The 22,862-nt window shown below is 45.0% G+C and overlaps 1 protein-coding gene across 3 annotated transcripts in view; it reads left to right on the top strand.

The window, feature by feature from the left end:
- LOC124553605 (BTB/POZ domain and ankyrin repeat-containing protein COCH-like) overlaps positions 1-22,862 on the top strand; it is a 73,816-nt gene that overhangs the window by 32,241 nt on the left and 18,713 nt on the right. For 2 of the 3 annotated variants that reach the window (XM_047127461.1, XM_047127459.1), the window contains exon 2: positions 21,022-21,595. In XM_047127461.1, the coding sequence (XP_046983417.1) occupies positions 21,033-21,595 (563 nt within the window). In that variant the 5' untranslated portion in view covers positions 21,022-21,032. Of the gene's footprint in view, positions 1-19,764; positions 21,596-22,862 lie in introns of those variants that run through there. The other variant, XM_047127460.1, reaches the window with a different exon arrangement.

Here is a 22,862-nt window from a genome sequence, read left to right as displayed (position 1 = left end):
GCGGGTCCCGTAAAGTCTTGTTCCAGATTATGGAATGGTACCCTGTTGTTAGAAACACACAGTGCCCTCCAGGCTCAAAAATTGCTGCGTACTTCTCTGCTCCACACCTTCCCTGTCCGGGTGGAACCGCACCGTACCTTAAATTCCTCGCGTGGAGTCGTTTATACACGCTCCCTCGATGGATTGTCTGACGAAGAAATTCAGCACTACCTGTCTGACCAGGGCGTCACCGCTGTTCATCGGGTTATGAAAAGGGTTGACTCGAACATCATTCCGACCCGCACTGTCTTCTTGACATTTGACAAAGTTCAACTCCCATCAAAAATCAAAGCAGGCTATGAGATAATTTCCGTTCGCCCTTATGTCCCAAACCCTACGCGTTGCTATCGATGTCAGCGGTTCAATCACACCAGCCAGTCCTGTTCCAATCCGGCCAAATGTGTTACGTGTGGCAAGGATGCCCATGAGGGTGCTTGTCCACCTCCATCCCCTCACTGCATCAACTGTTTGGGTGACCACGCTGCTTCCTCTCGAGATTGCCCCGTTTTTAAGGACGAAAAGCTGATCCAGGAAATAAGAGTGAAGGAAAAGGTGTCGACCTTTGCTGCTCGAAAGTTACTCGCCAGTCGACAGCCCACCGTGCCTCAGAAAGGAAAATACAGCGCTGTCCTTGCTTCTCCTCGGTCAACAAAGGAGGCGGCCACGCAGACTTGCGACCTCACATTTAGTACCACGGTCGTCAGATCGGCCAGCGCAAAGATCGCCCGTTCAACCTCACCTCTTTCGCCTGCCCACTCTATGGCTCACCCTTCGTCGGGTTCTGCTAAATCTCGAGCCCAAAAGTCAGACGCCAAGTCTTCAAAAAAAGAGCATTCTCGTGAAGAGTTTTTACGTACTACAACTTCACAACCATCGGTTCCTCCTTCATCTAAACATACCTCCAAGAAGGCTACGAAGAAACACAGTTCCTCTCCTTCTCCGCCAAGGCGTGTCCCATCTACAGCACCACCTGGCGGAAATCGCACTCGGCCATCTTCTGTGTCGCCGAGGCGCACTGTTGGTGGCCGGTCAACTGGCCGATCGTTGGTGGCAGGAGCTGCTCCTGACCAACCTATGGATCAGGATCTTCTGCCTTCGACTGAATGCCATTCCATGCTGTCGGTTGCAAGCTCTGAGCAGTCGTTGAGTTGACAGCACCCTTGGTCACGTTCATCCCTTTTCTGTTCACCCAATGTCCATTATCCACTGGAATATCCGCGGCATTCGCGCCAATCGGGAGGAATTGTCGATCCTCTTACGATCCTACTCGCCGGTCATCTTCTGTCTTCAGGAAACAAAGCTGCGTCCCCATGACCCCTTTGTTCTCCCTCATTTTCAGTCCGTCCGATATGATCTCCCCTCTGTTGCAGGCACTCCAGCCCATGGAGGACTCATGATTCTGCTCCATGATACTCTCCATTATCACCCAATCCCCTTAAACACTTCCTTCCAAGCTGTCGCCGTCCGTCTTTCCCTTTCTGGGTACACGTTCTCTCTTTGTACGGTATACATTCCATCGTCTACACCAATGGCACGAGCTGATCTCCTTCATCTTCTTGATCAGCTTCCACCCCCCTATTTGTTGGTTGGGGACTTCAATGCCCACCACCCGCTTTGGGGATCTCCACATCCTTGTCCACGTGGCTCACTATTGCTAGACGTCTTCCACCAAGCGGATCTAGTCTGCCTCAACACTGGGGTCCCCACATTTTTATCTGCCTCCACGGCAAATTTATCCCATTTGGACCTTGCGGTTGGTACTGTTCCGCTAGCTCGGCGCTTCGAATGGTTCGCCATTGATGATACACACTCGAGTGACCACTTTCCATGTGTTCTTCGACTGCAGCCTCAACTGCCATATATGCGCTCGCGACGCTGGAAGTTTGCCCAAGCCGATTGGACACTTTTTTCGTCTCTAGCGACATTCGATGACCGTCGCTTTCCCAGCGTCGACGATGAGGTCACACATTTTACCGACGTTATTCTCACAGCTGCGGAACGTTCAATACCACGCACCTCCGAATTGCCCCGGTGCCCTCCAGTTCTTTGGTGGAACGAGGCATGCCGTGACGCAATACGTGAGCGGCGACGTGCTCTTCGCATTTTCCGTCACCATCCAACTTTGGCCAACTGTATCCGATATAAGCAGCTCCGTGCGCGATGCCGTCGCGTCATCCGCGATAGCAAGAAGGCAAGCTGGAAATTCTTTATTAGCTCATTTAACACCTTCACTCCCTCCTCGGAAGTTTGGAGTCGGCTTCGACGGTTCTCAGGCGCGCCTAGTTTCTCCCCGGTCTCTGGGCTCACTGTCGCGCATGATACATTAGTGGACCCCGTCGCAATTTCTAACTCATTGGGTCAGCACTTTGCTGAGATTTCGAGCTCTTCAAATTACCCGCCAGCGTTTCTCTCGAAGAAACGTGCAGCGGAAGTGCGACATCTTGCTTTCTCCTCTCAAAATCGCGAAAGCTACAATACTGTTTTCTCCATGCGCGAACTCCAACATGCACTCTCTTCTTCTCGCTCCTCCGCCCCAGGACCGGATGGTATCCAGGTCCAAATGTTGCTGCATTTATCAACCCATAGCCTGCGTTACCTCCTTCGCCTTTATAATCGAATTTGGACCGACAGTACCTTTCCCAGGCGATGGCGGGAAGCTATTGTCGTTCCCGTTCCGAAACCTGGAAAGGACTAACATCTCCCCTCTAGCTATCGCCCCACTTCTCTCACGAGTAGTGTCTGTAAGGTTTTGGAGCGTATGGTGAATTACCGTTTAGCTTGGTGGCTGGAGTCCCGCAGTCTTTTAACACCAGCCCAATGCGGATTCCGAAAGCATCGTTCTGCTGTTGACCATCTTGTTGCTCTCTCCACTTATATCATGAACAATTTTCTCCGGAAACGCCAAACGGTAGCAATATTTTTTGATCTGGAGAGAGCGTACGATACCTGTTGGAGGACGGGCATCCTCCGCACACTGTTCTCTTGGGGCTTTAGAGGCCGGCTGCCCCTTTTTCTTCGCGAATTTATGGCAGAGCGCACATTTAGGGTGCGGGTGAACACTACTCTCTCCCGTACTTTCTCCCAAGAAAACGGGGTACCCCAGGGCTCCGTGCTGAGTGTTGTACTGTTTGCCATCGCCATAAATCCAATTATGGATTGTCTCCTTCCTGATGTCTCGGGCTCCCTCTTTGTGGACGATTTTGCGATCTACTACAGCTCTCAACGGACCAGCCTTCTTGAAAGACGTCTTCAAGGATGTCTCGATCGCCTCCACTCGTGGAGCATCGAAACCGGCTTCCGTTTCTCACCCAGTAAGACCGTTTGTGTTAATTTTTGGCGACGTAAGGAGTTTCTTCCGCCCTCCTTACATCTAGGTCCTGTCAACCTTCCGTTTTCTGACGTCGCTAAATTCTTGGGTCTTATGTTTGACAGAAAACTGTGCTGGTCCTCCCACGTTTCCTATCTTTCGGCTCGCTGTCTGCGTTCCCTTAACACCCTCCGTGTCCTGAATGGTACCTCTTGGGGAGCGGACCGAGTGGTCCTTCTCCGCCTCTATCGCGCCTTAGTGCGCTCGAAATTGGATTATGGAAGCATAGTCTACTCCTCTGCTCGGCCGTCTATTCTTCGGCGTCTCGACTCTATCCACCACCGTGGATTACGTTTAGTGTCTGGAGCTTTTTACACCAGCCCTGTGGAAAGCCTTTATGCTGAGACTGCTGAACCTCCGCTGTCCAATCGGCGGGCAGTCCTTCTGAGTCGTTATGCTAGCCATCTGTCTTCCATGCCTGCTAATCCAGCCCATAACCTTTTTTTCGACGCCTCCTTTGATGTCTGGTATGCAGGCCGCTCCTCCTCCCTACTACCCCCGGGAGTCCGCTTCCGTCAACTGCTCCATTCTCTTTCCTTCCGCTTTCCTAAAACCTTCTTGACAACTTGGGGTACAGCACCGCCTTGGCTCCGTCCCCGGATCGACTTGCTCAGAGACCTATGTCAATTTCCCAAGGATGGTACCCCTACACTTGTTTACCGTCGGGCATTTGCTGCTCTATGTGCACAAATGACGGAAGCCACATTTATTTACACCGATGGCTCGAAAACATCGTTAGGTGTAGGGAGTGCCTATATTGTTGGCGACACCCCAAATCACTTTCGGCTTCCCGACCAGTGTTCGGTTTATACTGCGGAGCTTTACGGTGTTCTCCAGGCTGTCCACTACATCCGCCGCCATCAGCGGATACAGTACGTAATCTGCTCAGATTCTCTCAGCTCTCTCCTAAGTCTCCAAGCTCTTTACCCTGTGCACCCTCTGGTCCACCGGATTCAGGACTGTCTGCGCTTGCTCCACCTGGGGGGCGTCTCAGTGGCGTTCCTCTGGCTCCCGGGACACGCTGGTATCTGTGGAAATGAGGCGGCCGATATAGCGGCCAAGGCTGCAGTCTCTCTTCCTCGGCCAGCTCTTCAGTCTCTTACGTTTACCGATCTACGGAGCGGTTTATGTCGCCAAGTTACTCATTTATGGCATGCGCATTGGTCAACACTTCCCCACAATAAATTGCGGGAAGTGAAAGCCCTTCCTTGCGCTTGGACCTCTTCCTCCCGAACGCGTCGTCGGGAGGAGGTAATTTTAGCTCGACTCCGGATAGGGCACTGTCTTTTTAGTCATCGACATCTTTTAAGCGGTGATCCTCCCCCACTCTGTCCCCACTGCTCTCAGCTGTGGACGGTCAGACACCTTTTAATTGAATGCCCCTATTTTAATCCGTTACGCTCCCGTCTACAGCTCTCGCCTGATCTATCGTCGATTTTAGCAGATGACACGCGCTCAGCTGACCGCGTTCTACAGTTTATTAGTGACAGTGAAATGACGTCAGTCATTTGAAGCTTTTTTTGGGGACAACCAACCCCCTTGTATAGTGGACTTTTAAGCATTCCTTCTGCCTTTAGTTTCTCAAATTTTCTGACTTTGTTTCCATTGCTGCTGATTTTAAATTTCGTTTTTTTTCCTGTTTTCTACGTCATGGGCTGGGCGCTAATGACCATAGAAGTTTTGCGCCCTAAAACCACAAACAAAAAAAAAAAAAAAAATCTTGCTCACCAGATGGTAATGTTTTGTCAGGACTGGCTCTCCCAAGGCTGTCAGTAGTTCTAATGGAATGTTGTCTACTCCCGGGGCCTTGTTTCGACTTGGGCCTTTCAGTGCTCTATCAAACTCTTCATCTACATCCTCTTCCATTTCCATAATACTGTCCTCAAGTGCATCGCCCTTGTATAGACCCTCTATATACTCCTTCCACCTTTCTGCTTTCCACTCTTTGCTTAGAACTGGGTTTCCATCTGAGCTCTTGATATTCATACAAGTGGCTCTCTTTTCTCCAAAGGTCTCTCTTTTCTCCAAAGGTCTCTTTAATTTTCCTGTAGGCTGTATCTATCTTACCCCTAGTGAGATAAGCCTCTATATCATTACATTTGTCCTCTAGGCATCCCTGCTTAGTCATTTTGCACTTCCTGTCGATCTCATTTTTGAGACGTTTGTATTCCTTTTTGCCTGCTTCATTTACTGCATTTTTATATTTTCTCCTTTCGTCAATTAAATTCAATATTTCTTCTGTTACCCAAGGATTTCTACTAGTCCTCGTCTTTTTACCTACTTGATCCTCCGCTGCCTTCACTACTTCATCCCTCAGAGCTACTCATTCTTCTTCTACTGTACTTATTTCCCCCGTTCTTAATTGTTGCCTTGCGCTCTCCCTGAAGCTCTGTACAACCTCTGGTTCTCTCGGTTTATCCAGGTCCCATCTCCTCAAATTCCCACCTTTTTGCAGTTTCTTCAGTTTTAATCTACAGTTCATAACGAATAGATTGTGGTCAGTCCAAATCTGCCCCTGGAAATGTAGTAAAATGTAAAACCTGATTCCTAAATCTGTCTTACCATTATATAATCTATCTGAAACCTGTCAGTATCTCCAGGGTTCTTCCATGTATACAACCGTCTTTCATGATTCTTGAACCAAGTGTTAGCTATGATTAAGCTACGCTCCGTGCAAAACTTTGCCAGGTGGCTTCCTCTTTCATTTCCTAGCCCCAATCCATATTGACCTTCTGTGTTTCCTTCTCTCCCTTTTCCTACTTTCGAATTCCGATCACCCATGATTACTAAATTTTCGTCTCCCTTCCCTACCTGAATAATTTCTTTTATCTCATCATACATTTCATCAATTTCTTCGTCATATGCAGAGCTAGTTGGCATATAAACTTGTACTACTGTAGGAGGCGTGGCCTTCGTGTCTATCTTGGCCACAATAATGCGTTCGCTATGCTGTTTGTAGTAGCTTACCCGAACTCCTATTTTTTTTTTATTCATTATTAAACCTACTCCTGCATTACCCATATTTGATTTTGTATTTATAACCCTGTATTCACCTGACCAAAAATCTTGTTCCTCTTGCCACCGAACTTCACTAATTCCCACTATATCTAACTTTAAGCTATCCATTTCCCTTTTTAAATTTAACCTACCTGCCCGATTAATGGATCTGAGATTCCACGCTCCGATCCGTAGAATGCCAGTTTTCTTTCTCCTTATAACGCCGTCCTCTTGAGTAGTCCCCGCCCGGAAATCCGAATGGGGGACTACTTTACCTCCGGAATATTTTACCCAAAAGGACGGCATCATCATTTAACCATACAGTAAAGCTGCATGCCCCCGGGAAAAATTACGGCTGTAGTTTCCCCTTGCTTTCAGCCGTTTGCAGTACCAGCACAGCAAGTCCGTTTTGGTTAGTGTTGAAAGGCGAGTTCAGTGAATCATCCATACTGTTGCCCCTGCAACTACTGAAAAGGCTGCTGCCCCTCTTCAGGAACCGCACGTTTGTCTGGCCTCTCAACAGATACCCCTCCGTTGTGGTTGCACCCACGATACGGCCATCTGTATCGCTGAGGCACTCAACGGCAAGGTCCATGGTTCATGGGGGGATCTTATTACTAAGTTACGTTAAACGAAACTTTTAAGATATTCAAACGTATTAACAGCCACCAACGTTTTTCTTAACCACGCTTCAGCTACGTAGTTTTTATTTCAAACATGGTGTGCAGACACGGGCCCTGCAGCGTTGTGCTCCCACTGTCGCGCTGTACGAAAATGGCCGAGGCCGCTTCCTGTTGCGTGGTGAGGCGCGCGCGTGGAACACGGGTAAAAAGTGCCGATAAATTGGCTGTTCTTGCTGTTTGCCATAAATTCACAGAGATAATCGGCTTTGAAGTTTTCCGAGGGACTGTCACATAACTACAACGTAACTAAAAGTGAAAGTACAGCGGAGCGTAATGGCTTGGTTATTTATTGCAATACATGGTTCACTGGTTCAAGTACTGCGCCTCGGGCAGGTTTGTCTCGTTCAGTTTGAATTACCTGCATCTCGTATTTGTAAAATTCATCATTTTTTATGAATAATGCACAACTTCTTGTTTTTAACTGCATATTGCACGCGAAATTTCATTTCAATTATAAATTCTCAACTATCGATATTTTATGAAAGACAGTTTACAAATTAGGAAAACATAACAATTTAATTATTCTGTGCAAAAATGAAAAGCTAAATACTCCTTATTTGCACGGTGTCCGTTGTTCTATGCCACAGATGTGTGTCGTAGAAACATGAATAACACTCATTTTCACAGCATCGCGCACAGCATACAAATGCTGCATCTCTTACTGTGCCATTACAGTATGAACCCAACAGAACTGACCTGGAGCCGAGTGAAGTTATTTGGCCCCAGAAATGAAAAGACTGTTAAGCTCCCAGACGTACTGGAACTAACGCACGCAGCTCTTTCGCCGGATCGGCCCGCGCAGTGCCAGCGTGAAAGTGTGCCGACTTTGAGCTGTAATATCTCGGGCAATCGTTTTTGTAAAGAAATAAAATTTGGCCTGCCATCTTGGACAACTTCATGCGTTCTCCTAAGAACAATAATGAAAAGAACTTTACGAGCCATATTCAGCCAGAAAATTGTAGGTAAATCGGCCAAAAAATTAGGCACCCGAAAAAATTTCAGTTTGGCTTCTTGCATCTCGTGAACTAATGCTATGACGAACGTGAAACTTGGCATGTAGTACCCTAACAACAAAAGGTTCTTAAATACAAAGTTACATTTCCAAAGCACTTTTCAGTACTGAATGAATTAAGCAAAGAATTGAGGATTTCGTAAAAACGTCAAAAATGCGGTATTTTCATTCCGATTTTGCTAAAAATATAACTGTGCTCCATAGAACATACCAAGCTGTACAACTGGAATGAAAGTTAGGCGCGAAAATCATGCCCGAAAACAATGTAAACTTCGGGTTAGCATGTCTAGTAGTGTGAACGCATGATGAAAATGAAATTTAGAGTGCAATAGATTGACTGCACAACGATAAGGAATAACAATTTTTATTCCTCTACTATTTTCCAATAATCCACAAATTAGTCGAAAATATGTTGATTTTCATGAAAAGATGAAAGCAATGTGTATTACACTCCTTTTTCAAATACCGTTTTCTGTTAATGATTCAAAGCCATTCTCATTCGAACAACAAATTTTAAGCTCCCCATCCTCCCCAGAACAAAGAGTTTAATTTTCAGTATTGACCGACAACAGAGGCAAAGTAGCAAGAAAAATCGCACTGAGAAAACAGTTTTGACTTTGGCGTGTTGTTTCTCGTTGATCGAAGCCTTTTAAATCAGTTATGGAAAACGTGTTTTGTTGTACAAGTAGACCAAGTGTGATATACATTTGTACTGTTAAGGATGAAGGAATATGTGTCCATGTTACGTGTTAATAATTTAAATGTACCGTATGCAGATTAATGGAAGGGTTTTGTTATACTGCCGCAATGTATTCGGCGTAATTACATTTTCCACAGTACAGATATTGCGCCATCTCAGATTAGATTAGATTAGATTTACTTTCATTCCAATTGATCCGTAGTGAGGAGGTCCTCCAGGATGTGGAACATGTCAGAAAAACAACAATACATGACAAATATTTAAACTAAAACAAATAAGCTAATGTACCATTCCACAGGTCCCAAGTGGAATGATCGTCATTTTTTAATGAACACTAAGAGTCATTTTACAAATACTATTGCACTGAATTTAAAATAAAAAAGTTTTATATTTATTTATAAGGTAAGAAACATGTAATACAACTACTGTCATACTTATTTACAATGAACACATTACTGCCACTGAAATGGTGCAGAAGTTAGATTATACTTACACACACACACACACACACACACACACACACACCACACACACACACACACACACAAATTTTCAGTGAACACATTACTGCACTGAAATTGTGCAGAAGTTATGTTGTACTTATATACAAATCAGTTGGTTTTCCTCAGAAATTCATCAATGGAGTAGAAGGAGTTGGCCACCAATAAATCCTTTAGGCTTCTCTTAAACTGAATTTCATTGGTTGTTAAGCTTTTTATGGCTGCTGGCAAGTTATTGAAAATGTGTGTTCCTGAATAATGCACACCTTTTTGTACAAGACTAAGTGACTTTAAATCCTTGTGAAGATTATTCTTATTTCTAGTATTGATTCCATGAACTGAGCTGTTGGTTTGAAAAAGTGATATATTTTTAATGACAAATTTCATTAAGGAATAAATATATTGGGAAGCTGTAGTTAGTATCCCTAGTTCCCTAAACAGGCTTCTGCAGGATGTTCTTGAGTTCACACCACATATAATTCTTACTGCACGTTTTTGTGCCCGGAAAACTTTAGCTTGGCTTGATGAATTACCCCAGAAAATAATCCCATATGACATTATGGAATGAAAGTAAGCATAGTATGCCAGCTTTTTCATATTTATATCCCCTATGTCTGACAAAATTCGCATTGCAAACAGAGATTTGTTAAGACGCTTCAGCAGTTCTGTGGTGTGCTCCTCCCAGTTGAATTTATTATCAAGCTGTAATCCCAAAAATTTAACACCGTCCACTTCTTCTATCTTCTTGTCATCATATGTTAGACATATACTCTTGGGACACCCCTTACAAGTTCTGAACTGCATGTAGTGTGTTTTTTCAAAGTTTAGTGACAAAGAATTGGCTAGGAACCAGTGATTAATGTCCACAAATATTTTATTGGCTGATCTTTCTAAGCCTACACTTGATTTGCTATTTATTGCAATGTTTGTATCATCACCAATGGGTCCGTTCATTTGCCAGTAAACTGCTACATATGAAGTCAGACTTCGTTTAAATAATTTTACACTTGTTGCATCTACCGGGCTTTGGCGGAGATAAAAATAGGTTTATATTTCTTACATTTTTGCCTTTTTTTTTTAGTGATTAATTCAGAAGTGTGAATAAATTCTCTCAGATTTAGTTCCGAATGATGAGTAATGCTTCTTTGTATGATTAGTCTCAAACCAGGGTGCAACGCGTAATGGAACGTCGCAAGTTTTGCATCAGTCTCTAATTTCCGGCGCACTTACTGTTCCGTGCAAACTGCGCATTGGCGTACTTTCCTGCGAATGTTCACTCACGACAGCCGGGAAATGTCTCCGTGTGAATCGCAGAGGATTCTCGTCATCGCAGTACCTTCCCCTACCAGCTTTCCTCCGCTCTGTAGCATATTTTTCTACAATCTCCCTTACGAGAGAAAGGTGGAACTCTGCTGGTGCCAGTTTTCACCCTGTTACCACCGGTGGAGAGCATGAACATTTAGAATGCACAAATCCAGAATGTGAAAAAAATTCTTCTTACACCATTTACGCCCTGATTCCACTGTGCTCGGTTAAATGTCACAACGGTCAGCTGCACCCATACTCGAATTGTTCTCTACAATACATTGCGGTTTCTCTATTTCTTCGTCAGTATTTGTCAGTCTTCTCTGTTTCAACCATTCGTGTTGTGTGACTTGTGGTCATCATGTACACGTCTCTCGTATCGCACCACTTGATAGCAAGGGCCTTGTCAGTGGACCTAAACTCAGTTTCTCCTCGTTTTAATTTCGTCTGCAGTTTTGGCATGTTAGGCCTGTTCTCACGAACTGTGCCACATGCGGCTGTTCCATGATGTGAAGCCAGAGGAACAGGCCCGGCTGCAGTACCAGCCAGTCATTGACATACAGAATATGACCCTGTTCCAAATATAAAATACACCCACTGTGACAGTTACACAGTCCGAATGTCTTTGTTCCGAATCTACTTCGCTTGGTTGGAATAACTTGCTTAGAAGATATTCGTCCTTCGAACAGCAAGAGACTTTCGTCTATACAAATCTTGTGATGTGGGCGACATGAATTACGAAATGTCTTACGAACTTTGCCAAAACTAGTCCTAATTTTCAATGGACTGTCGCTTCCAGTACTCGCAGAGTTATCACTGAAGTGTAAGATTCTCAGAAGTAGACAAAAACGGTCTCTGGACATAATTTCGCTGAAAACTGGTGTGTTCAAAAGTGTATCTCTGGACCAATAATCAGTTAATTTTAACTTCTTAACTTGCGCCATTAGAAGGCAAACAGCAACAAAACGATACATCTCCTCAAATCCAGTGTCTTTCCATTTTGACAGTCGAGAATTGACAAAAAAATGGTTCAAATGGCTCTGAGCACTATGGGACTTAACATGCCGAACGGACCACTCAGGATTGACATCACGTTCTCTTCACCGATGAGTGTCGCATATGCCTTCAACCAGACTGTCGCCTGAGACGTGTTTGGAGGCAAACCGGTCAGTCTGAACGACGTATGCCGCTGGTGGACACGGAAGGCGCCGTAACTGCTGTACGATACGTGAATGCCATCCTCCGACCGACAGTGCAACCATATCGGTAGCACATTGGCGAGGCATTCGTCTTGGTGGACGACAATTCGCGCCCCCATCGTGCAGATATTGTGAATGACTTCCATCAGGATAACGACATCGCTCGACTAGTGGCGAGCACGTTCTCCAGTCATGAACCCTACCAAACTTGCCTGGGACAGATTGAAAAGGGCTGTTTATGGACGACGTAACCCACCAACCACTGTGACGGATCTACGCCGAATCGCCATAGAGGAGTGGGACAATCTGGGCCAACAGTGCCTTGATGAACTTGTGGATAGTATGCCACGACGAATACAGGCATGCATCAATGCAAGAGGACGTGCTACTGGGTATTAGAGGTATTAAAATTAGGACCACCACTTGTGAAGGTCTCGCTGTGTGGTGGTACATCATGCAATGTGTGGCTTTCATGAGCAATAAAAAGGCCGGAGATGAGGTTCATGTTGCTGTCTACTCCATTTTTCTGTACAGGTTCCGGAACTCGCGGAACCCAGCTGAGGCAAGACTACTTTTGTTGTCTCTCTCTCTCTCTCTCTCTCTCTCTCTCTCTCTCTCTCTCTCTCTCTCTCTCTCTCTCTGTGTGTGTGTGTGTGTGTGTGTGTGTGTGTGTGTGTGTGTGTGTGTGTGCGCACTTCAAATAACTGACATCGGCAGTTGAATCAAAATTATTTCGTGAGATTAACGATTCTTCCCTTTGACTTTTATTGAAGTTAGAATTTCGCCTCGTGTAGGTTTTTCAGAGGCATTTATTATACAGAGAAACTTACTACCAAAAAGTCTGTGGCAAAAAAAGTCAGTAGAATGGGGAAGCAGTCAAAGTAGCAAATTTTTACATTTTATTTATATGATTAATTTCGGGCCGAGACCCATTTTCGAATCATAGCATTTACGAACATATCAAAAATGTTCGTAGTACATTTTTGAAACGTTCGGAAATCCGATTTCCGATTGTTACGACGATTTCAAATTGGGTGTCGGCCCGAAACTGGTCATCGAATGAATAAAAAGTAAAAATTTGCAACTTGGACTGGTTTTTTATGCTACTGATGAATAGTAGTTGTTGCCCTAAGGTACTGCAACATGCTGGAAGCTCGCAAAAGAAAATGTTTCTAAGGTGCAGTAGCTGCTGTTAATTTTTTCCAGAGGAAATCTGTTTCTCACACGTAAAACACTCCAGAATGATTGCAGCTTGCCGTACTTCAGACATTTGGTGGGTGATTTGGTAAATGTAATCGATACCTCTTGACTAGCTTTTTCCACTCAACTGGTTAGTCATTCGACGTCTCTTCACGGATATGGGTTCTGACTTTGAGACACGAACAGGTTTTAAGCAGTCCTTTAAGGACTGCATGGTTTTCGAAGGTTGGTGGTTTGAGTGGGGAAGCAGAGCCACTTTGCCGGAGGACAGGAGAATCTTGCGTGTGTCTTTTTCGGCAGGAAGGGCGTCCTGGTTTTTAGCCGGGCGAAGTGTCTCATATGTTACCTACAATGCAATAGTGTTGCACAATCGCAGTTCCCCGACTAAGTGCATAATGAAACTCATCGTATGTGTCAGTATGGGCACTGACTCTGTTGTCAGTAATTCTGCCCATTAATCACTTCACGATGTCTGCATACAGGGGGAAAAAAAAACCAAATGACGAAAACTGACGTTTGATAGACACACAGCCGTCCATTTATGTAGCCTCACAGTTGCATTTGTGTGCGCTGGTGACGTGATGACGTTCAGAGGGAGCACATGGTCGTAATAAGGACTGGAAAAGCCACACTATGGGTTTCTTCCAGTATTTAACGACCGTTAAGTTCTAAATGTTCCTTTCAGCTCTGCAGGAAGTTTCAGTACAGTAATGCAAAGTCTATAGTTACCGCAGAAGGATGATATATTGGTCATAATTACGGACTCGTTATGTATTACCCGAGTTGTTTACGTGTGAGAGCAGCAAGGCCCTTGTATTTACTGGATAAACCAATCAGTTAGTCTTTTAAAGGGTAGTGTGATTCTTCCTCCTCCCAAACTGAGTCTCACTTACCTACACCCTTGAAATGACTGAAGTGCATGGCAGTGGGTACATCCATCGTATCACCTACTAGGAGTTCCTCATGGTCCATTCACGTTCAGGGGTGTGTGAAGAATCATTAAAGTCCCTCTGTGTGTGCAGTAATCAGTCTAAACAGGTCTTCGTGATCTGTGCGAGAGCAATACGAATGGAGCTGTGATGTATTCGCAGTCAGGATTTGACGTTGGTTCTACAGACTTTCTAAATGTGGTTTTATGGAATATTGTCTCCTCCAGAAATAACCTGCACTCAGTGCAGTCCTTAGCTCCTCGAAAAGCACGCAGAATGGCAAAATTCTGGGCTGATTTAACAATTGCGGCATTCCAATAAACCTTGAAAACAAAAGTCAGTGAAATCACTCACCCAGACCCAGTATAGAAACATTCCTATAATGCATATAATGTCTCGTAATCTGCACGAAACACGCCGTGCAGTGTTTGTGTACGAAATAAAATGTTCACATGCGAGTATCTCCTAAAATAAATCACTCTCAAATCTCGAGCGTTCACAAAATATTCAGTTCTGTAGCCGCTCTTTGTCAACGGCAAGAGAATAATAAAAACGCGCAAATTTCTTTATTTTGGAATAAATTTGATCAGCGCGATTTAACACAGGCGTCTACCAGAAGATGGCTCCCGAACGACTTAATCGACTCCTATATCGGAGGCACAAAGCCATACTGATACGCACGGGATATGCTTAATTCCTATCGGCTAATATATTAAACAGCCAACCAAATCATTTCGACCACTTGTATACTCAGGTATTTTCAATGTCAGCCAATCAGATTACTGCAGGTAATTTAGACAAGAAATCACGTAATTCCGAAACTAAATAATGAAGACAAAATTAGATTCCATTCCGCAACATAAATTACTTACAAATTTAATACTCAACTCCCTTCTGGCTGCCTTTTACAAAACCAAACTAAGTCGGACATACGTCACAAATTCCACTATTCTACAAGAAATGTTCTCACACATACATTTACTTAATTTCCATAAAATTTCAACGTATCTCCTCAGACCCTGCAAAACACTTAAATAACCCAAACACAATGAAATAATAATTTTCCAGAGTACTTTTTATTTAGTCAGAAATCTGTGGTAATGAAACGAAGGATGATTCCAGACAATTAGATCTGGTGGACCTGTACTTCTGGTTGTAGTTTCAATTGATACTATAGATGAATCCATCACAGTCGTCCCTTGGGTAAAAATTTATATCTCCGAAAGTACTGAAGTTATTCACTTGAAATCAGCTGGGCCAGCGTGAGAACCAAAATTCTGCTCTCCTCCCAGCTCCGCTTTCGATGTAAGATGACAATTCGGAATAATTAGCTACATTGCAAACCCAGAGAGTGGTTGAAAAAGTGTTCATATAGCTGACATGGCCAGTTTCATCTGGTAGTTCCATTAAACTGATAGTGAGTAAACAGTTGATCAGCCACTCACGTCTTGCTGCATCAGTGACCTGCCCGTCATCCGTGTACTGCTTGCCGTGGAGTGCATCCTTCGTTGGACCAAACAGACGGAAGTCGGAAGGTGCGAGATGCGGGTTGTTCAACTCCGAGTGATCCACCGGTCACCCTGAATGAGAGCACGTCCCCACATCGCAGGAGTCACAGCCGTCTGCAGCTGACCGACACGTGGAGGTCGGCCAGATACGCACAACCTTGCTGCGACGATGGCGCTGCTAGGCCAGGCGTGGATCACCAGTAAGCTCTTCTGACGCTGACAGACACCTCCCACTATGATTCGCGGTGCTTCTGTTCACTGCCAAATCTCCTCAGACATTCTGCAAGCGGGTATGAAGATCTCCGATGCTCTGGTTTTCATCCGAAAGAAACTCGGTCACAGCTCTCTGCTTGGGTCGCACCTCCTTTACAGACGCCATTTTGGAGGCTACTTATGGTGCTGTCAGCTGTTGGAATTCCATGAAGCTGTAGGGGCTGAAGTGGAATATTCCACGATGTCTCACAAATTCCTCATTTTCCCAACAGAAATTGGCCGAGAAAAAAGTGTAGCGTTGCAGATCGAATGCCCCCGTAATTTTATAAGTAGCTCAGTTGGACGATGATTGTGCTTATGTATTTTAATCTGGGTCCTTGATATTTATGTGGCTAGATACTTCACAATGCCTGTCTTCGTCTCGCCATCTGGTAGCAAGAAATGCGTGTGTTTGAGAATAGCTCCTCCTTAGATTTCTCCCTGAGGTCACTGGAAATTTGTTTAATATCGTTCTCGGCCGAAAACACTAACATCTTATTGCTATCTGAGCTGCACAGTGAAGTCGCTACCACAGCCAGGACAGACACACAGCCAAACCAGTTACAGAAGTACTGGCTTGCACGTCAACTAGTTCCGAAAATGACGAAGAGATTAAGGAAATGCTTTTTGAGAGAAAAGAAATTGGTCAGATCCTTAAGCGAGATGAAAACTTGTGATGGGGCACTCGAAATCGATAGTCGGAATACGAACTGGAAGAAAAGTTTGGGGAGAAAAGAACTGAAGTAAGGGAATGAAAGGGGAAGCTGCCTGGCAGAATTTTGCTTAGAGCACAATTTAACCACTAACAGTTTGTTTGAATCATGAAAGACAATTGTGTACATGTTAGGAGTCAGAATGCACCTCACTATTTGATACATACTACATAGTCCTAATATTTACTATTACTTAACAAATAAAAATGTGCTCGGATGGAACCTTCTTCTCTCATAATGACTCTGGAAGTTGCTAATATCCATTCCAATCAGCTGGAAATTTATTTCCTGAACCAGAGATTACGAGTTGCAATTTTCATTTTAATCAACGACGTGGAAAGAAGTCCCCTCTTAAGAAAAATGAAGAAAGACATTGTTATCTAACAATCTATACAGAGTACGATATATTGTCTTAGAAATATTGGATCATGGTTGGCTGTCTATTCAGAAAATACTGTCTGAAAAACTAGTTTCGTCGATTATTTGCCTATTTCTGGACCAGTTGGTTGATAAAGACCAGATGCCATCAGACACGTGGAATCACAGTGGAAGGCCCCATCACATCAAAAACGCCTCTGAGGGGTGGAAGAAAGTGATACACTAATATCAAAAGCTGTCAAATGTTTTCTCATTAATAAAAAACCTTCGAGAGGGCGTCGAGTGCTTTCGCTGATTAATTTCTAATTTGGATGGAAAAAGAATAAAGAAGTTTGCAATTCATACTGATGAGACGACTGTAATGATTCCAAATTGATGGCACAGTGAAGTCGTTTCTGACTTGTGTGACCCACACACGGAAATTACACTGTAGAAGAAAACATCGCCACCACTGGAAGTTATACGAGGGCAGTTCAATAAGTAATGCAACACATTTTTTTTTCTCGGCGAATTTTGGTTGAAAAAACCGGAAATTTCTTGTGGAATATTTTCAAACATTCCCACTTCGTCTCGTATAGTTTCATTGACTTCCGACAGGTGGCAGCGCTGTACGGAGCTGTTAAAATGGCGTCTGTAACGGATGTGCGTTGCAAACAACGGGCAGTGATCGAGTTTCTTTTGGCGGAAAACCAGAGCATCTCAGATATTCATAGGCGCTTGCAGAATGTCTACGGTGATCTGGCAGTGGACGAAAGCACGGTGAGTCGTTGGGCAAAGCGTGTGTCGTCATCGCCGCAAGGTCAAGCAAGACTGTCTGATCTCCCGCGTGCGGGCCGGCCGTGCACAGCTGTGACTCCTGCAATCGCGGAGCGTGCGAACACACTCGTTCGAGATGATCGACGGATTACCATCAAACAACTCAGTGCTCAACTTGACATCTCTGTTTGTAGTGCTGTCACAATTGTTCACCAGTTGGGATATTCAAAGGTTTGTTCCCGCTGGGTCCCTCGTTGTCTAACGGAACACCATAAAGAGCAAAGGAGAACCATCTGTGTGGAATTGCTTGCTCGTCATGTGGCTGAGGGTGACAATTTCTTGTCAAAGATTGTTACAGGCGATGGAACATGGGTTCATCACTTCGAACCTGAAACAAAACGGCAATCAATGGAGTGGCGCCACACCCACTCCCCTACCAAGAAAAAGTTTAAAGCCATACCCTCAGCCGGTAAAGTCACGGTTACAGTCTTCTGGGACGCTGAAGGGGTTATTCTGTTCGATGTCCTTCCCCGTGGTCAAACGATCAACTCTGAAGTGTATTGTGCTACTCTTCAGAAATTGAAGAAACGACTTCAGCGTGTTCGTAGGCACAAAAATCTGAACGAACTTCTCCTTCTTCATGACAACGCAAGACCTCACACAAGTCTTTGCACCCGAGAGGAGCTCACAAAACTTCAGTGGACTGATCTTCCTCATGCACCCTACAGCCCCGATCTCGCACCGTCGGATTTCCATATGTTTGGCCCAATGAAGGACGCAATCCGTGGGAGGCACTACGCGGATGATGAAGTAGTTATTGATGCAGTACGACGTTGGCTCAGACATCGACCAGTGGAATGGTACCGTGCAGGCATACAGGCCCTCATTTCAAGGTGGCGTAAGGCCGTAGCATTGAATGGAGATTACGTTGAAAAATAGTGTTGTGTAGCTAAAAGATTAGGGAATAACCTGGTGTATTTCAATGCTGAATAAAACAACCCCTGTTCCAGAAAAAAAATGTGTTGCATTACTTATTGAACTGCCCTCGTACAAATATTGAAAAGTAGTTTAATGCACGTTGTACTCATTGGAAAGCTAGTAAACAACTTTAATGATGGACGAAATGAGACCACTTCCTCACTGTTTTCCTGGGAAACGACACACAGACAGCTAAATACCTGTTGCAATTTGTGGAACATTCGGTAATGAAGACCGGTAGGGCTACCTTAAAGGTCATGCCTCTCCCAGGGCACCATCACGGCACTCCGATTGAGAGAAACTCTATGAAGAAAAACCTGTGTGGGTGGACAGCAAACATAAAACCCGTGCAGTAGGCACAAATGACAAGCAGCCACATACTCATTCGCCCTTCGTCTGCAGACCTGCTGCAGACCACTGCACGGTGTGTGGTCGAACCACTGTCCTCCCGAATGTGAGTCGAGTGTGTCTCACCGCCGCGCCCTGCATATCCAGACCACTACTTGCATTTCACGCACGTTTCTCTGCCGGTTATATGGCGCAGACACGCACGAAGATTGTGTCTCCAAAATATGCTGAAGGTGATCGGGACCATGGCTCTCTGTCTACTAATAATTCAGACGCGGTCCCGCTCAGTATCTTGGCAAATTTGTGATGACCCAGAAAACCGTTTGAGTGAAAGACTCTGCGGAAGCTCAGTGTAAACTACAGTCGCATTGCGAGTGTCACAATAAAGTAGAATACTACACCACTGATCTCAGGATACATTAAACATTTATAAGACAATGACGTCTGATTCTTAGACGAGGAACATATCGATGCTCGAAGACTGTATGGAAATGTAAACCGCTTTACAGCTTTTACCGCTTCGTTTACATGCAGCACCACTTGGATGTAGGAAAATACGGTAACAATACCTGTAAACAACAGTAAAAAGTCGTTCATTTTGCGATTACAACGCCAGTGTCAAGAGTTTTGAGCCTATAACATTGAGTGCATACTTGGTATGGCGAGGCGAAAAAAACCGCAAAGCGATATAAAACGCAAGCAAATGTACAATTAACTAATGAGGGATGGGGAAGGAAGACTTGGGTTGGTCGGATGGCTTCCAGAAGCCTGCAGTGTACGTGTTGGCCTGCGACCCTGCGCTGACCTCTGGCGCTACGCTCTGTACAGCACTGCCTCGGCGTCTCCATCCACGTCGAGCGGGCGTGACAGAAGCCTTCGGACGAATCCTTAGGCGCTCTCCCGGCACCGTAACGGTCCGGCAGACCTCTTACGCTGGTGGAATGGAGGTGCTAATTCGGGACGATTCGAAAAAAGTGGACGCCGTACTCGCGAAACACACTTGTCTGAATTTCGGAAACCAGTTCACACTGTAGGGTGTGGAACTATTTCACTGACTCCGTCGTTTGCCCCTCATACGACCAGGAGAGTCAAGAGTGATGTCGGAGCTGTGATAGAGCTTACTTTGGTTTAACCATGACGTATGTCATCTAATAAGTATCCGAACGTTCTGTGGGGCAAAGATGCTATACAAACACGTCCACGCCAAAAGGAGATATAAATATATATTTGTGCGAAAGTTCGACAACACACGTCCTGGAAATGGAGACAACGAGTTTAATTCCTAAACTGCTCAACCTGGAAATACCTGGGTACACCATAGCTTGCAACATTCGGATAAAATGGCGACATGATTTATGATAGTATTATGCAGCATTGTTTACGATGGAGGTGGGCGCTGAATCTTTTTCTTAAGAAAGAAGACACAGATATCAATCTGTTAAAAATAGAGTTAAACTTACTAATGAATTTAGACTTACAGTGGTTCAGAACGGTTCAAATGGCTCTGAGCACTATGGGACTTAACCACAGAGGTCATCAGTCCAATAGAACCTAGAACTACTTAAACCTAACTAACCTAAGGACGTCACACACATCCATTCCCGAGGCAGGATTCGAACCTGCGACCGTAGCAGCCGCGCGGTTCCGGATTGAAGCGCCTAGAACCACTCGGTCAAGGTAGCCGGTCAAGTTTAATCGTCCCTACCCTGAGACATTCACCGAGGAAACTGACTTCTGCATTACATGTACATTGCTTCTGATCAGGTGTCACGGATCTGAGGAAGTTGAGATAAGGAGGAAGAAAATATTTGTCAGAGGTGCCACGAGCTTCGATTTAAATATAAGTCCTGTAACTTTAGGGCTGAAAGACGTTTGTTGCTTTGCCAATTTTTTTGCTAAAATAAGCCATCTTTTGACTGAGAACGATAACATTTTTAGAAGGTGAAAGCAGTCTATCGTAGCACCGCGCTGGTAGTTACTAACTGTAGGTAATCACGAAGCAGTACGGACGCTTGTCATTTGAAGGAAACTGGTGACGCTGCAATTGATTTAGGGTGGACAACACTTTCACAGCTGCTGTTTCATACAGGTCTGCATGCGCCTCGTACAAGTGTTGAGGGTGCAGTGTGAGGGCTGCTCAGTGGCACTGTGTTTCAGGACCACCCACCATGTCGGCAGTTACGGAGGTTCAGAACACCACAACCGAGGCCCTGGCCGCCCTGCTAGACGGGGGTGACGGCGCCCTGGTGACGCTGGTGGCGGGCGAGACGAGGGTGGCGGCTCACAGGGCCGTGTTGGCAGCCGCGAGCCCCGTGTTCGCAGCGATGTTCGCGCACGACATGCTGGAGGCCAGCTGCGGCCAGGTGAGCATCGACGACGTGGAGGGCCCGGTGCTGAGGCTCCTGGTCGCCTACACGTATACCCTGCAGGCCCCCCAGCTGCCCGACACGGCCGCCCAGCTGCTCTCGGCGGCCGACAAATACGGCTTGTCGGCCCTGAAGGCTGCCTGCGAGCGGCAGCTGATCTCGCAGTTGGCCGTCGAGACCGCAGCGGCGACGGCCGTCACGGCAGTGAGGCACTCGTGCCCGGACGCCACCAGGGCTGCCGTCGCCTTCATAAAGGACCACCTGCAGGTGGTGGCCACGCGGGGCTGGGCGGACGCTGTGCTCGAGTACCCACAAGAAGTCATTAAAGTCTGCAGTATGCTCGGTGAGCCACCAGCAGAAGCCAGGTAAGCACGATTCCCTTTTTGGCAGTGCTAGTGTGAATTTGACGTCGTCCTTGCTTTGTTCGTCATGGGTTTCTTTGCTGCCTACATTGCGTAACACCTTAACTTGATCTAATTACTGATCATCAGTCACGATGCTAAGTCTCTCGCTGTTTTCACTTCTACTGCTTCTATCAATTTCGCCTTTCTCTGATTTACTCTGATTCCCTGTTCTGTACTCACTAGACTGTTCATTCCATTCAGCAAACCCTGTAATTCTTCTTCAGTCACTGAGGGAATCAGTCATCAACAAATCTTATATCATTTCACCCTGAATTTTAATTCCACTCTTCAATCTTTCCTTTATTTCCATCATCGCTTCTTCGGTATAGAGATTGAACAGTAGAGGCGAAAGATTACATCCCTGTCTGACACCCTTTTTAACCCGAATACTTCGCTCTTGGTCTTCCACTGTTAATTTACCTTCTTGTCTCTTGTACATATTGCAAATTACTCTTCTCCTTTGCCTTACCCGTATTTTTCTCAGAATTTCGAACATCTTGCAACATTTGATATTGCCGAACGCTTTCGCCAGGACCACAAATCTATGAACGTTAAGAACGTCAATTTTCTTTTCCGTTCTCCTGTGTATTATCCTTCTTAGCAACTGGGTTGCTTGAGCTGTTAAGCTGATTGTGCGATAATTCTCACACTTCTCTGCTCTTGCAGTCTTCCAAATCGTGCAGATTATATTCCTCTCTAAAGTCAGATTGTATATTGCCAGACTCATACATTCTACACAACAGAGAGAATAGACCTTTTGCCACCTCCTCCAATGATTTTAGAACTTCTGATTGAATGTTGTCTATACCTTTTGCCTTCTTTGATCTTAAATTTTCCAAAGCGCTTTTTAAATCTGATTCTAATCACCAATATTTTCCATACCGACTCCTGTTTGTTCTTCTGTCACGCCATCAGACAAGTTGTTTCAATCAGAGAGGCCTTCAGTGTACTCTTTCCAACTATCCGATCTCGCCTCTGTATTTAACACTGGAATTCCCATTGTGCTCTTAATGTTACCAAGCTTGCTTTTAGTTCCGTGGAAGATTGCTTTGAATTTTCTGTATGCTGCGTCAGTTGTCCCAAGAATAATTTCTTCTTTGATTTCTTCACATTTTTCGTGCAGCCATTTCACGTTAGCTTCTCTGCACTTCCTATTCATTTCATCCTTAAGTGACATACTTCTCAATTACTGATATTCCTGAATATTTTTGAACTTCTGTCTTTGATT

Source organism: Schistocerca americana, chromosome 11, assembly GCF_021461395.2.
Source record: "Schistocerca americana isolate TAMUIC-IGC-003095 chromosome 11, iqSchAmer2.1, whole genome shotgun sequence".
Lineage (NCBI taxonomy): Eukaryota > Metazoa > Arthropoda > Insecta > Orthoptera > Acrididae > Schistocerca > Schistocerca americana.
The sequence above is the reverse complement of the archived record's forward strand: the minus strand, read 5'-3'. Positions and strand labels throughout refer to the sequence as shown.